The sequence below is a fragment of the Coregonus clupeaformis genome, chromosome 17 (genome assembly GCF_020615455.1).
Source record: "Coregonus clupeaformis isolate EN_2021a chromosome 17, ASM2061545v1, whole genome shotgun sequence".
Lineage (NCBI taxonomy): Eukaryota > Metazoa > Chordata > Actinopteri > Salmoniformes > Salmonidae > Coregonus > Coregonus clupeaformis.
Genome location: NC_059208.1, coordinates 24,430,089 through 24,444,336, shown reverse-complemented (window position 1 = coordinate 24,444,336; position 14,248 = coordinate 24,430,089). Strand labels below are relative to the sequence as shown.

At 47.4% G+C, this 14,248-nt stretch overlaps 1 protein-coding gene across 4 annotated transcripts in view; it reads left to right on the top strand.

Annotated features, from left to right (window-relative positions):
* Positions 1–12,855, top strand: part of rgl2 (ral guanine nucleotide dissociation stimulator-like 2) — a 23,964-nt gene extending 11,109 nt beyond the window's left edge. For 2 of the 4 annotated variants that reach the window (XM_045226181.1, XM_045226182.1), the window contains 11 exons: positions 457–560; positions 1,275–1,359; positions 2,179–2,232; positions 2,527–2,613; positions 2,757–2,789; positions 3,091–3,212; positions 3,346–3,435; positions 10,434–10,527; positions 10,880–11,104; positions 11,328–11,442; positions 11,539–12,855. In XM_045226181.1, coding sequence (XP_045082116.1) covers positions 457–560; positions 1,275–1,359; positions 2,179–2,232; positions 2,527–2,613; positions 2,757–2,789; positions 3,091–3,212; positions 3,346–3,435; positions 10,434–10,527; positions 10,880–11,104; positions 11,328–11,442; positions 11,539–11,720 — 1,191 coding nt within the window. In that variant the 3' untranslated portion in view covers positions 11,721–12,855. The other 2 variants (XM_045226183.1, XM_045226184.1) reach the window with 2 other exon arrangements.
* The last annotated feature ends 1,393 nt before the right edge of the window (positions 12,856–14,248 follow it).

The following is a 14,248-nucleotide window of genomic DNA, read 5'->3' as shown; positions in this document are numbered from 1 at the left end:
GAGAACATTGGCAGCTTGCAGCAGGGACTGTTCCTGCTGACTCCACACACACAATCACACACACTTTCTTGCTTACTTGCTTACACACTCTCCCACACACACACACACACACACACACACACACACACACACACACACACCGTCCTCAGGTCGTTATGGACAAATGAGCAAGCTGAGTCACTGCCAGACCTCTCTCCTTCACGACTAAAAGCCTAGCTAGCTCCTGTGTGTGTGAAGGAACTTGTTTGGAAACACACACAATCTCACACACACTCTCAGGCTAGATATCATGGTTTGTTGCCAAAACACTCACATCACCCCATCAATAGGTTTTTATGGGAGAAGTCACTTTAGGAATGTACATAATTGACCATGTCAGACAGTGAGTGCCAAACAACCGCATTGATCCGGCTGCAGGTATTCTCAGACAATGCCATACTGTGTGTGTTTCAACAGGAATGCAGAGCCAGGAAAAACTTTTCGTCACTCTACGCCATCGTGTCTGCCCTGCAGAGTAACCCTGTACACAGACTAAGGAGGACGTGGCTAGACACTGACAGGTTGGTGGAGGAAGTATTTGGATTGGTATAACAGAAAAACATACGTGTTTTTTTTGTTGTTTTGTTTTTGTATGTTTATTGGATAGAGAGCGATACACTCTTAGAAAAAAGGGTTCCAAAAGGGTTCTGCGGCTGTCCCCGTAGGAGAACCCTTTTTGGTTCCTGGTAGAACCCGTTCTACATGGAACCCAAAAGGGTTCTACCTGGAACCAAACGGGTTCTCCTAAGGGTTCTCCTATGCGGAAAGCTGAAGAACCCTTTTTGATTCTAGGTAGAGGAGAGCGTGCTGAAATAGCAGTGGGTACATATGCACCGGAGGCACCCTAGGCCACAGCAAAACATACTTCTATTGCAGATGTTTTCATAGTATTGTCATTTCCATAACATTGTCATTCTCGTAACACTATCATTGTCATAACTGTCTTTTTTTTACAACACCCATTTTAAAAACTCAGGAATTGAATCACATTGCCATTGATTTAACACAATCCTTTCCCATAGTCAAACACATTTAATGTTCCAAAACACTACCGCAGTTGATCATCTCATCTTGTTATAATTTCCCCAATCATAGCTAAACTAATCATGGCTAACTGATTCATTTGGATGTGGATTATAGTAAGTCCCAATAGACAGCAGAGAAATGTCAGTCAAGGCCCCTAAAACCCTCTTTGGATGCATGAATCATTGTTGTCATGTGACTCTGTCTGACAGGGAAGCAGTGAGGAGATACGAGGAGCTGTCCAACATTTTCTCTGAGAAGGACAACTACTCCCAGAGCAGGGGGCTGCTGAAAGAGGTGAGTCACAGTGATGGAGAGTTACTGCACACACGTACGCACACACACACACACACACACACACACACACACACACACACACACACACACACTCACACTCACACTCACACTCACACTCACACTCACACTCACACTCACACACACACAGAGACACAGATACACATATAGTGCACTGACAGACATCCCATAATACAAGCAGTATGAGATGAGGACAAGTCTCATGTGAAGTGTCATCACAGATCACACCAAACGTGTTTATACATTCAAGAGCTGTTGCACTACACAGATCCAGATTAAGCTAGGCTAAAAATCACTTTGAATCATGAATCAGGCCTTTTAACCCAGAGGAAGGCTTAATCTGGGGGTGTACAGCCTCTCAATGTCAATGTCCTGTCAATCTAAATTCACCCGTTTCTACACATGTATTGTATTTAGGATGCATTGTGAATTTCTGACAGGGGGCTGGAAATTGGTAGGATTACCAACATTTTCATTCACTGTTATACATTGTGCAGGCTTCAATATCTTACATTAGCTGCAATTTCACCAAGGCATCCACACAGGAATTCATCTAAACATATGCCTGAGCTTTCATTTGAAAGCTTCACTCCAGGCTTTGATGTTGGAAAAATATCACATTACCTTCTGCTGTGCTTTGATAATTTACCAAGCAAGCTGCTACCTTACCCTCTCAGTTTGTCTGGAAAGGAGGGCCTACTACATAGTTACTACACATGGTTTTAGAGCACATAGCCATGGTTCTAAATTCTAGATTGTGTTCCAGATTGTCATGCTTAGATGTTTGTCTGTGTTTTGCAGGAGGGCACTTCGAAGTTCGCCAACGACAAGATGAACAACAGGAGACAAATAGGGGTAAGTGCTCTTATAAGCGAGTTTGAAGTCACTCACAAAGCTCATTATCATTTTGCCTTGAAAGAAGAAGCATGGAATATCCAAAGGGCTGATGTAACATAATGCAATAGTGGTATTTCTTCAATATAGAATTTGTTGATTGTTAAGTAAGGACAACTTGATATACATTCAACGGTCAACCCAAGGTTCTCCATTAACCATGCATTTAGGCTTAATCTGGGTCAGGGAAGTCAGAAGCCCTATGCCTCTGTTTTTGGTTATCATTATTCTCGACCCCTCCCACCTCTCACACAGTCCAGTGCCCAGGGCACAGTACCCTACCTGGGGATCTTCCTCACAGACCTCACCATGCTGGACACAGCTGTGAAAGACAGGCTAGAGGTGAGTCCCTTCATATACAGTCATTTATCCCTCATCATGTGTCCATCAACAGGAAGTTGGTCATAAGCTCTGGTGGTGAAGTTGTAGTTGGTTTACCAAAAAAGTTGCATTGACAGTGACAATCTCCTTTTCCTCCATTTCAGAACGGCTACATCAACTTTGACAAGAGGAGACGAGTAAGTGTTGCAATCGGGGCCTTGCACTGCTGCTGTTTAAATTCCTCATCACCCATTGTCCACATGTTGAGTTAGTCCAGGATCCAGACCAATTCATTAGCCTCTGGCTCAACATAACAGAGGGTCTTCATAAATGGCTTTTCTGTTGTGCTACTCATTAAGTATGTGGCAGTGTATTGAATTCTGAATCAGTGCATCCATACGCATATTCATGTATAACTGCTAGCATTTCAAATGATAATGTGCCATTAGTACTGGAGAGTAATTTGATGTTCATAATTATTCGTTTTTCTCTTCGCAGGAGTTTGAGGTTTTAGCTCAGATCCGACTACTGCAGTCTTCCTGTAAAAACTGTGTTTTCATCACTGACGAGGCATTTCTACAGTGGTACCAAAGTGTACCCTCGTTAAATGAACAAGAAAGGTAAACCATGATTATCTTTGGTTTCAGTAGTATTCATTTTCCAATAAAAATATTCAAGTTTGTACATACATGTTATTTCAAACGAAACACTACAGTTATGATGACCGCCAATCACATTACATGATGTGTGCAGTTACAGACTGTCCAATGAAATTGAGGTGCCGTGCGAACCGAGCCCTGGTCGTACCCTAAACCCTACAGTGATCATCACACAGTACCCAAGGTAATGAGGCCTATTATTACACTCAACACTCAACAAGGCGGTAGTATTCACTTCAGAGACCTTTCAATATATATAGTGCCTTCAGAAAGTATTCAGACCCCTTGACTTTTTCCACATTTTGTTACGTTACAGCCTTATTCTAAAATTGATTAAATTGTTTTTTTACCTCATCAATCTCCAGACAATACCCCATAATGACAAAGCAAAAACAGTTTTTTAGAATGTTTTGCTAATTTATAAATAAAAACGGAAATATCACATTTACATAGGTATTCAGACCGTTTACTCAGTACTTTGTTGAAGCACCTTTGGCAGCGATTACAGAATCAAGTCTTCTTCGGTAGGATGCTACAAGCTTGGCACATAAGCATTTGGGGAGTTTCTTCCATTCTTCTCTGCAGACCCTCTCAAGCTCTGTCAGGTTGGATGGGGAGCGTTACTGCACAGTTCTTTTCAGGTCTCTCCAGAGATGTTCGATCTGGTTCAAGTCCAGGCTCTGGCTGGGCCACTCAAGGACATTCAGAGACTTGTCCCAAAGCCACTCCTGCGTTGTCTTGGCTATGTGCTTAGGGTCGTTGTCTGTTGGAAGGTGAACCTTCGCCCCCAGTCTGAGGTGTTGAACGCTCTGGAGCAGGTTTTCATCAAGGATCTCTCTGTACTTTGCTGCGTTCATCTTTCCCTCAATCCTGACTAGTCTCCCAGTCCCTGCCGCTGAAAAACATCCCCACAGCATGATGCTGCCACCACCATGCTTCACCGTACGGTTGGTGCCAGGTTTCCTCCAGACGTGACCCTTGGCATTCAGGCCAAAGAGTTCAATCTGGGTTTCATCAAACCAGAGAATCTTGTTTCTTATAGTCTGAGAGTCCTTTAGGTGCCTTTTGGCAAACTCCAAGCAGGCTGTCATGTGCCTTTTACTGAGGAGTGGCTTCCGTCTGGCCGCTCTACCATAAAGGCCTGATTGGTGGAGTGCTACAGAGATGGTTGTCCTTCTGAAAGGTTCTCCCATCTCCACAGAGTGTCACGGTTTACTAAGCCAGAACCCAGAAGCAGACCAGGACAAGGTAAGTTGAAACAAAGGTGAGTGTTTATTTAATAGATCCACGAGTGAGGCTGAATAATCCAGGGAACAGAGCGGGTGGCGTGGATGGGTTGTTGAGGGTGCAGTGGTAGGTCCAGTAATGGCTCGGCAGCCGCCGACCATCAGGCAGAGGTTGGGTGAAGGTTCCGGGTGAGTGACTGCAGATAGAACAAAACGGAGGTAAGTATACAGCAAGTCAAAAAGGTGCAAAACAACAAAACTAACGCTAGAAGTTCCAAGGCTGATACGGACAAACATACTGTTCATGGCTAACGATCCGACAGGGGAATGGATGTTAGGACAGAGCCTAAGAAGGGTGATGATCAGGACCAGGTGTGCAGATTGCTGATGGGATGCAGGTGCGGAAATCAAGAGAGCTCCCGCCTAGCAACGTTGCCCGGCAACCAGGCAGGAGCGTTCCAGAACCCTCGGGAAACTGGAGATCCCGAGCAGAAAAACTAATCCCCAGACAGAAACCGACTCAGACTGCAGGGATCGTTACAGTACCCCCCCTCCGGCCCAGACGCCACCGGGCGGACTCCCGGAGCGCCAGGATGGAGGCGGTAGAAGTCACGAATGAGGTCAGCATCTAGGATCTGTCGCCGCGGAATCCAACTCCTCTCTTCAGGACCATACCCCTCCCAGTCCACGAGATACTGGAAACCCCGGCCCCGCCGTCTGGAATCCATGATGCGTCGCACCGTGTAGGCAGGACCACCTCCGATCATCCGAGGAGGAGGAGGAGGAGGCGGAGGAGGCAACAGAGGACTGAGGAGAACAGGCTTGAGGCAGGAGACATGAAAGGTGGGATGGACTCTGAGCGTCCTCGGTAGTTTGAGTCGAACTGCCACCGGATTGATCACCTTCTCCACCACAAACGGACCAATGAACTTCGGTAACAACTTCCTAGCCTCAGTCCGTAAAGGAAGATCCCGTGTGGCCAACCAGACCCTATCTCCGATGGTATAGGTGGGAGCGGGGGATCCGGCGACGATTCGCCTGGAGCTGATACCGGTCGAAACTCTAAGGAGTGCCTTTCTGGCCCGATGCCAGGTCCGGTGGCAGCACGAATATGGGCCTGAACAGAGGGCACTGAGAGCTCCTTCTCCTGAGAAGGGAACAAGGGAGGTTGGTAGCCATACAGGCACTGGAAGGGAGACATCCCAGTGGCAGATGTAGGAGAGTATTGTGGGCATACTCAACCCAAGGCAACTGAGAGACCCAGGAGGTGGGGTTGGAGGAGACAAGGCAGCGTAGCGTGGATTCCATCTTCTGGTTGGCTCTCTCCGCCTGACCATTAGATTGGGGGTGAAAACCAGATGTGAGGCTGACTGTAGCTCCAATGGCCAAACAGAAGGACTTCCAGACAGCAGAGGTAAACTGAGGGCCACGGTCGGAAACGATATCACTGGGCAAACCGTGGACCCTGAAAACCTCCCTAACCAGGATCTCGGACGTCTCCGAGGCAGAGGGAAGCTTGGCAATAGGCACAAAGTGGGCGAACTTGCTGAATCTGTCCACGATAGTCAGAACGACCGTGTTTCCCTCAGAAGCGGGCAACCCAGTGACAAAGTCCAGGGCCAGATGCGACCATGGTCGCGGGGGAATAGGAAGGGGGTGAAGTAGTCCAGAGCTGGGCCGATTGGTACTCTTATTCTGCGCACACACTGGACAGGCAGCAACATAACCCCGAGTATCCTCGGCCATGGCAGGCCACCAAAAGCGTCTGCGAAGAAACGCCATCGTCCGAGCCACGCCAGGGTGACAAGCCATCTTGCTGGCGTGGGACCATTTGAGGACAGCAGGACGAACCGACTCAGGCACAAACAACCGACCGGGTGGACCGTTACCGGACCGGGCTGCGTCCGAAGGGCCGCCATCACCTCCTCCTCAATCTTCCACCTAACTGCTCCCACGACGCAGTCCCGGGGGGAGAATTGTCTCGGTCTTGGACCCACTCTCCTCCGTCTTGGAGAACATCCGGGACAAGGCGTCCGCCTTGCCGTTCTTAGATCCAGGTCGGAACGTCAGGGAAAAAATTGAATCGTCCGAAAAACAACGCCCACCTGGCCTGACGGGAGTTGAGACGTCTAGCCGATTGCACGTAAGCAAGATTCTTGTGGTCAGTCCAGACAATAAACGGTTGCTCCGCCCCCTCAACCAGTGGCGCCACTCCTCCAAGGCAAGTTTCACCGCGAGAAGCTCCCGGTTACCCACATCGTAATTCCTCTCCCGCAGGCGAAAGGCGACGAGTAGTAGGCGCAGGGATGGAGTTTACTGTCCGTGGAGCATCGCTGCGACAGGATGGCGCCAACTCCCACATCAGACGCGTCCACTTCAACGACGAACTGACGGGCCGTGTCCGGTTGAGAGAGAATCGGTGCGTTGGTGAATCGCCTCTTCAAATCCAGAAAGCGCTCGATCCGCCTCCGGATTCCACTTGAAGATCCTGATACTGGAAGTCAAGGCAGTTAACGGAGCGGCCACACGGCTGTAATCCCGGATGAATCTGCGGTAGAAATTCGCAAACCCCAAAAATCTCTGGAGCTGCAATCTCGTACCGGGCTGGGCCCATTCCAGAACCGCTCTAACCTTCTCCTGGTCCATCCTAATCTCTCCCCTGGAGATGATGTACCCGAGAAAGGATGTCGTGTGGGCGTGAAACTCGCACTTCTCGGCCTTCACGAACAGGCGATTCTCCAACAATCGCTGCAGAACCTGCCGGACATGCTGGACGTGGTCGGAAGGTTCCTTCGAGAAGATCAGAATGTCATCCAGGTAAACAAACACAAAGAGACCGATCATATCTCTCAGGACGTCGTTCACCATACTCTGGAATACCGCTGGAGCATTGGTCAGTCCAAACGGCATCACCTGATACTCGAAGTGACCCATCGGTGTATTGAAACCCGTCAACCACTCGTCCCCCCTCTCTGATCCGGACCATGTGATACGCATTGCGTAGGTCTAGCTTGGTGAACACCGTAGCACCCTGTAAGGAGTCGAAGGCAGAACTCATCAAGGGCAGGGGATACTTGTTCTTGACCGTGATGTCATTCAACCCCCGATAATCAATACACGGTCGAAGAGAGCCATCCTTCTTACCCACAAAGAAGAATCCTGCCCCCAGGGGTGATGACGAGGGACGAACGAGACCAGCAGCTAGGGACTCCTTGATGTAGGTCTCCAAAGCCTCACGTTCAGGTCGGGAGATACTGTATAACCTTCCCTTAGGGTAGACAGCTCCAGGGAACAGGTTGATGGCACAATCATATGGTCGGTGGGGAGGGAGTGACAGAGCCTTCTGCTTACTGAACACTTCCCCCAAATCGTGATATGTCTCGGGAACCAGGGACAAATCTGGGGGTTTAGCCTCAATCACCTGACTGGGAACCGAATGGGGACAGGCAGTCTTGAGACAGTTAGCATGACAATCAAGGCTCCAACTCGTTACCTTGCCCGTCACCCAATCGAACGTGGGATTGTGTTCCTTCAGCCAGGGGTATCCAAGGACCAGAGGAACATGGGAAGACGGCAGAATGAAGAATGAAATCATCTCCGAATGATTCCCCGACAACAGCATCTTAACCGGTTCAGTCCTCATCGTGATACGTGCCAGACTACTGCCGTTCAGAGTGGTCGCTTCAATGGCTTCCGGCAATTGCTCCTTGGAAAGCCCCAGCTGTTCCACCAACTTCGGCATCAAGAAAGCTTCCATCGGCACCTGAATCGATAAAGCGTTAATCGCTAAGCTCTGATTCCTGTTCATAAGGGTAGCCGGGAAGCGGGGTCTGACAGAGGTATTGAGAGGTCGAAACTGGCTCGCTAAAAGTCCTCCCAACTTTAGCGAGCCGCGCAGTTTGACGACCGCCGGGAACAGGTGGCGAGGTAATGTCCCGAACCACCACAGTAGAGGCAACAGTTAGTCCTACGTCTGAGTTGGCGTTCCTCCTTGGTTAACCCGTGCCGCCCTACTTGCATTGGTTCAGAATCGGGAGACAGGACCTCTCCACTAATCCTGTGTGGTGGACGATGATCGACGTATTCTGGTCCAATCCCCGACCCGACTGGAACCTGAGAAGCTGATCGATTGGACGGAACCCATTGCTTCTCCCTCCTTCGCTCTCGGACTCGATTATCCACCCGAATAGACAAGGCTACCAAGCTGTCCAGGTCACTAGGCTCCGGATAGGAGATCAACTCATCCTTGAGCTGCTCCGACAGACCCTGGTAAAAGGCCGCTTGCAGAGACTCCTCATTCCACCCACTCTCCACAGCCAACGTCTTGAACTCGATCACGAAGTCGGCCACGCTGCGAGTTCCTTGGTGAAGCGAAAACAGGCGCCTAGCTGCGTCCCTCCCTCGGACGGAATGGTCGAAGAGCTTCCTCATCTCGGCCGTGAACCCCTGGTATGAAGCCATGCAGGGGTCTTGTCGTTCCCAAACGGCTGAAGCCCACTCAGCGCTCGACCACGCAGTAACTCAATCACAAAGGCTATCCTAGCCTTGTCTGTGGCATAAGAGTAGGGCTGTAGATCGAACACTAACCCACACTGCATAAGGAAAGAACGGCATCTTCCCAGCTCCCCCTCATATTTATCCGGCGTCGGAACCTTGGGCTCACGGAAGGACACAGCTCCAGAAGCGGCAGGCGAGATGGGTGAAACCGGTAGTGGATCCTCCACCGGAAACTTGCGCTGGTTCTGGACCTCCGTCAGACCGGTAGAAAGGTTCCGAACTGCCAACGCGATCTCCTGTAGCTCCGTGCTATGATGGCCCAACATCTTCTCCTGATGGGTAATGGCATGGCGAACAGAGTCCAGGTCCGCTGGGTTCATTACTGGCCGGATCGTTCTGTCACGGTTTACTAAGCCAGAACCCAGAAGCAGACCAGGACAAGGTAAGTTGAAACAAAGGTGAGTGTTTATTTAATAGATCCACGAGTGAGGCTGAATAATCCAGGGAACAGAGCGGGTGGCGTGGATGGGTTGTTGAGGGTGCAGTGGTAGGTCCAGTAATGGCTCGGCAGCCGCCGACCATCAGGCAGAGGTTGGGTGAAGGTTCCGGGTGAGTGACTGCAGATAGAACAAAACGGAGGTAAGTATACAGCAAGTCAAAAAGGTGCAAAACAACAAAACTAACGCTAGAAGTTCCAAGGCTGATACACGGACAAACATACTGTTCATGGCTAACGATCCGGCAGGGAATGGATGTTAGGACAGAGCCTAAGAAGGGTGATGATCAGGACCAGGTGTGCAGATTGCTGATGGGATGCAGGTGCGGAAATCAAGAGAGCTCCCGCCTAGCAACGTTGCCCGGCAACCAGGCAGGGAGCGTTCCAGAACCCTCGGGAAACTGGAGATCCCGAGCAGAAAAACTAATCCCCAGACAGAAACCGACTCAGACTGCAGGGATCGTTACACAGAGGAACTCTAGAGCTCTGTCAGAGTGACCATCGGGTTCTTGGTCACCTCCCTGACCAAGGCCCTTCTCCCCCAAATGCTCAGTATGGCCAGGCGGCCAGCTCTAGGAAGTCTTGGAGGTTCCAAACTTCTTCCATTTAAGAATGATGGAGGCCACTGTTTTCTTGGGGACCTTCAATGCTGCAGACATTTTTTGGTACCCTTCCCCAGATCTGTATCTCGACACAATCCTGTCTCTACGGACAATTCCTTCGACCTCATGGCTTGGTTTTTGCTCTGACATGCACTGTCAACTGTGGGACCTTATATAGACAGGTGTGTGCCTTTCCAAATCATGTCCAATCAATTGAATTTACCACAGATGGACTCTAATCAAGTTGTAGAAACAGGGGTAGAGTAAGGTGTTTTGTGGCTTGTTGTCATGAAGGTTACGGTGCATTCATGGTTACGGTGCATGATGTGCATACATATGTGATTCTCTCACCTCCTTACAGCCTGAATTCCTCCAGGACCAGCCTTGTTGCTGACAGTGACAGTCTTTTTGACTTCCCCTCCCCCGTCTGTCACTTTCTTTCCAAACTCACCAAGGTAATTACGAAATAAGACCTAATATTTACAGTTATTTTAAGTACTTTCCCCAAAAAAGATATTTGCATTGCCAGCTAGAATTGCAGAGCATGTAATTACTATTCAGTTACAAATATTCGTAGTTATTGCTAAGTAATTACTGTTTACTAGTAATCAAATATGATTGTTTCAGAACAAATGCATGTCTTAAAAACATACAGAAGAGCACTTTTAAAAATGGACATTCTTTGATCTTTTAATACTCTTCTGTGTCTTTTTATTTGCTTTGGCCTTCACGGAACAGCCACTTTTTATCTTGTCATTTCAGTAAGTATAATGTTTTTTATTCTTTTCATCACTGTTATTATTTCAGCATATGAAATCCCCCTCAGTTTCCTGTCTGGATGTTGACTCCTCCCCTCCCACCAATGTCCCCATCCCCTCTGCATTGACACCATCCACTCCCGTCAAATCACATCGTCGATCAATCTCCTGTGGCAACAATCCCACCAATAACAACAAAGGTTCTGGGCCTGATATGCGGATCGTCAGGATACGGATGGATTTACAAGATGGGAATATGTACAGAAGCATACTGGTACTGAGCCGAGATAATGAGTTGAGATTTGATTTGAGATATTTGCTTTTTTTCAGTTTCAAATTATACACTGCACTGCACCCCGCACTGATGACTATTTATTTGAATCCTCAAATATCCGTAAATGATAGTAATCCAAAACATTTCCTCAGGTTGTACACAGGATATTATAACTTGGAGTCTAGCTGTCTGGTATCGTTGTCGTTCTTCTCTGTTTCCTTAGGTGACAAGCAATGACAAGACGCCCACTGTGATCAGTTCTGCCTTAGAAAAACACAGTCAGGACCCCAAACAGGCATCCAGATATGAGCTGATCCAACTATTGCCCGAGGGGAAAGGTAAAGACATTTCTCAACCCCGACCATGCGAAGTCACTTTAACAGTTCTCCTTTCATATTGATTGTAGTGATGACTTTTCTTGTTCTGCCCTGTAGAGTTGGTCATCCCTGCCACAGGAAACGTTTTCTATGCCATGACTTCCTCTAGTGTGGACTTCCTGCTGCGCAGAAAAGGAGGCAACACCCCTTTTGGCTCTCAACCAATCAGCACAGAAACCAGTGCCACCTTCCCTCGAATCAAAGCCAAGGGACGGAGACTGGTCAGAACTCTTTTTTGACAACAGCTCTTTCCCAAATAGGCTATATTCAAGACATATTGTAGCTAGTTGTTCTCAAGGACAGGTCATGATAAAAATGCAGGCAGATATCGCAATGAGATGTGGCCTTGTCTTTCCTAACCTTTTACGAAAGTGGAAACACACATTCTGACCGAGCTTGTTCTAGCAAAATGTATCCTGAAACCTGTCCGAACTTGTTTGATGAACGACTTCTTACCTGGGACACTTCAATAAATATGCTGCCCATTTGTGTACACTAGGGAACTCCATTAGTGTAGAATGGTGTATGTCTCTCTTGTTGGCAATGCATACTACTGCAAACATACACCTAGAACAAGACCAATGCAAACCTTTAACAGATGGTGAATGGTGCTGTTTCTTAAGTCTCTCTGACCATTGGCATCTAATTTCCCATTTAACCAAATGGAATAGCCTTGTAACCAAGAGCAACTGAGGAATCCAAATCATCTTGAGCATTTGAGGAATGTACCTTAGGTGCCATCATAGAGATGAGTTGATAGTAGAGAACTTCATTAAATCAAAGTAGTTTGGGCGATATGACCTCCTGAATTGACCATGACCACAACAAAGTTTTACATTTCTCCATAGAGAATGGATACAAGCAGCATGATGACATATTAATTATGCAAGGCGTTTCAAGAATATGAATTATGGGGAGAGCACTGGGCTGACATTATGACATAATGCATCTGAATAAGAGTGACAGAGTCACTGAAACCTCTCATTATAGCAAAGCACAGGGGCTCATCAAAATGTTTTAACTATGTACTTTGTATGTATGTATGTATATGTTTTTTATGTATGGACGATGTCATGATTGTGTTTACATTCACAAGGAGCTATCAACAAGTGTCAGAATTACATGTTATTCATTGTGAAGTAACATGAAATGTATGAAATTGACCCAAATTGCAACAATTTCAAATGGGTCAAGACGTGTCAAAGATAAACATGATAATTTAACTTGGGTTGGTGCATACATATTGACTAATAGTTCTGGTAGTATCTTATGTAAGATACAACAACTTTACATATACAGCCTTGCCACTCCCATATACAGTGAGTGAAAAAAGTATTTGATCCCCTGCTGATTTTGTACGTTTGCCCAATGACAAAGAAATGATCAGTCTATAATTTTAATGGTAGGTTTATTTCAACAGTGAGAGACAGAATAACAACAAAAAAATCCAGAAAAACGCATGTCAAAAATGTTATAAATTGATTTGCATTTTAATGAGGGAAATAAGTATTAGACCCCCTCTCAATCAGAAAGATTTCTGTCTCCCAGGTGTCTTTTCTACAGGTAACGAGCTGAGATTAGGAGCACACTCTTAAAGGGAGTGCTCCTAATCTCAGTTTGTTACCTGTATAAAAGACACCTTTCCACAGAAGCAATCAATCAATCGGATTCCAAACTCTCCACCATGGCCAAGACCAAAGAGCTCTCCAAGGATGTCAGGGACAAGATTGTAGATCTACACAAGGCTGGAATGGGCTACAAAACCATCGCCAAGCAGCTTGGTGAGAAGGTGACAACAGTTGGTGCGATTATTCGTAAATGGAAGAAACACAAAAGAACTGTCAATCTCCCTCGGCCTGGGGCTCCTTGCAAGATCTCACCTCGTGGAGTTGCAATGATCATGAGAACGGTGAGGAATCAGCCCAGAACTACACGGGAGGATCTTGTCAATGATCTCAAGGCAGCTGGGACCATAGTCACCAAGAAAACAATTGGTAACACACTACGCCATGAAGGACTGAAATCCTGCAGCGCCCGCAAGGTCCCCCTGCTCAAGAAAGCACATATACAGGCCCGTCTGAAGTTTGCCAATGAACATCTGAATGATTCAGAGGAGAACTGGGTGAAAGTGTTGTGGTCAGATGAGACCAAAATTGAGCTCTTTGGCATCAACTCAACTCGCCGTGTTTGGAGGAGGAGGAATGCTGCCTATGACCCCAAGAACACCATCCCCACCGTCAAACATGGAGGTGGAAACATTATGCTTTTGGGGTGTTTTTCTGCTAAGGGGACAGGACAACTTCACCGCATCAAAGGGACGATGGACCGTCAAATCTTGGGTGAGAACCTCCTTCCCTCAGCCAGGGCATTGAAAATGGGTCGTGGATGGGCATGACAATGACCCAAAACACATGGCCAAGGCAACAAAGGAGTGGCTCAAGAAGGAGCACATTAAGGTGGCCTAGCCAATCTCCAGACCTTAATCCCATAGAAAATCTGTGGAGGGAGCTGAAGGTTCGAGTTGCCAAACGTCAGGCTCGAAAACCTTAATGACTTGGAGAAGATCTGCAAAGAGGAGTGGGACAAAATCCCTCCTGAGATGTGTGCAAACCTGGTGGCCAACTACAAGAAACGTCTGACCTCTGTGATTGCCAACAAGGGTTTTGCCACCAAGTACTAAGTCATGTTTTGCAGAGGGGTCAAATACTTATTTCCCTCATTAAAATGCAAATCAATTGATAACATTTTTTTGTTGTTATTCTGTCTC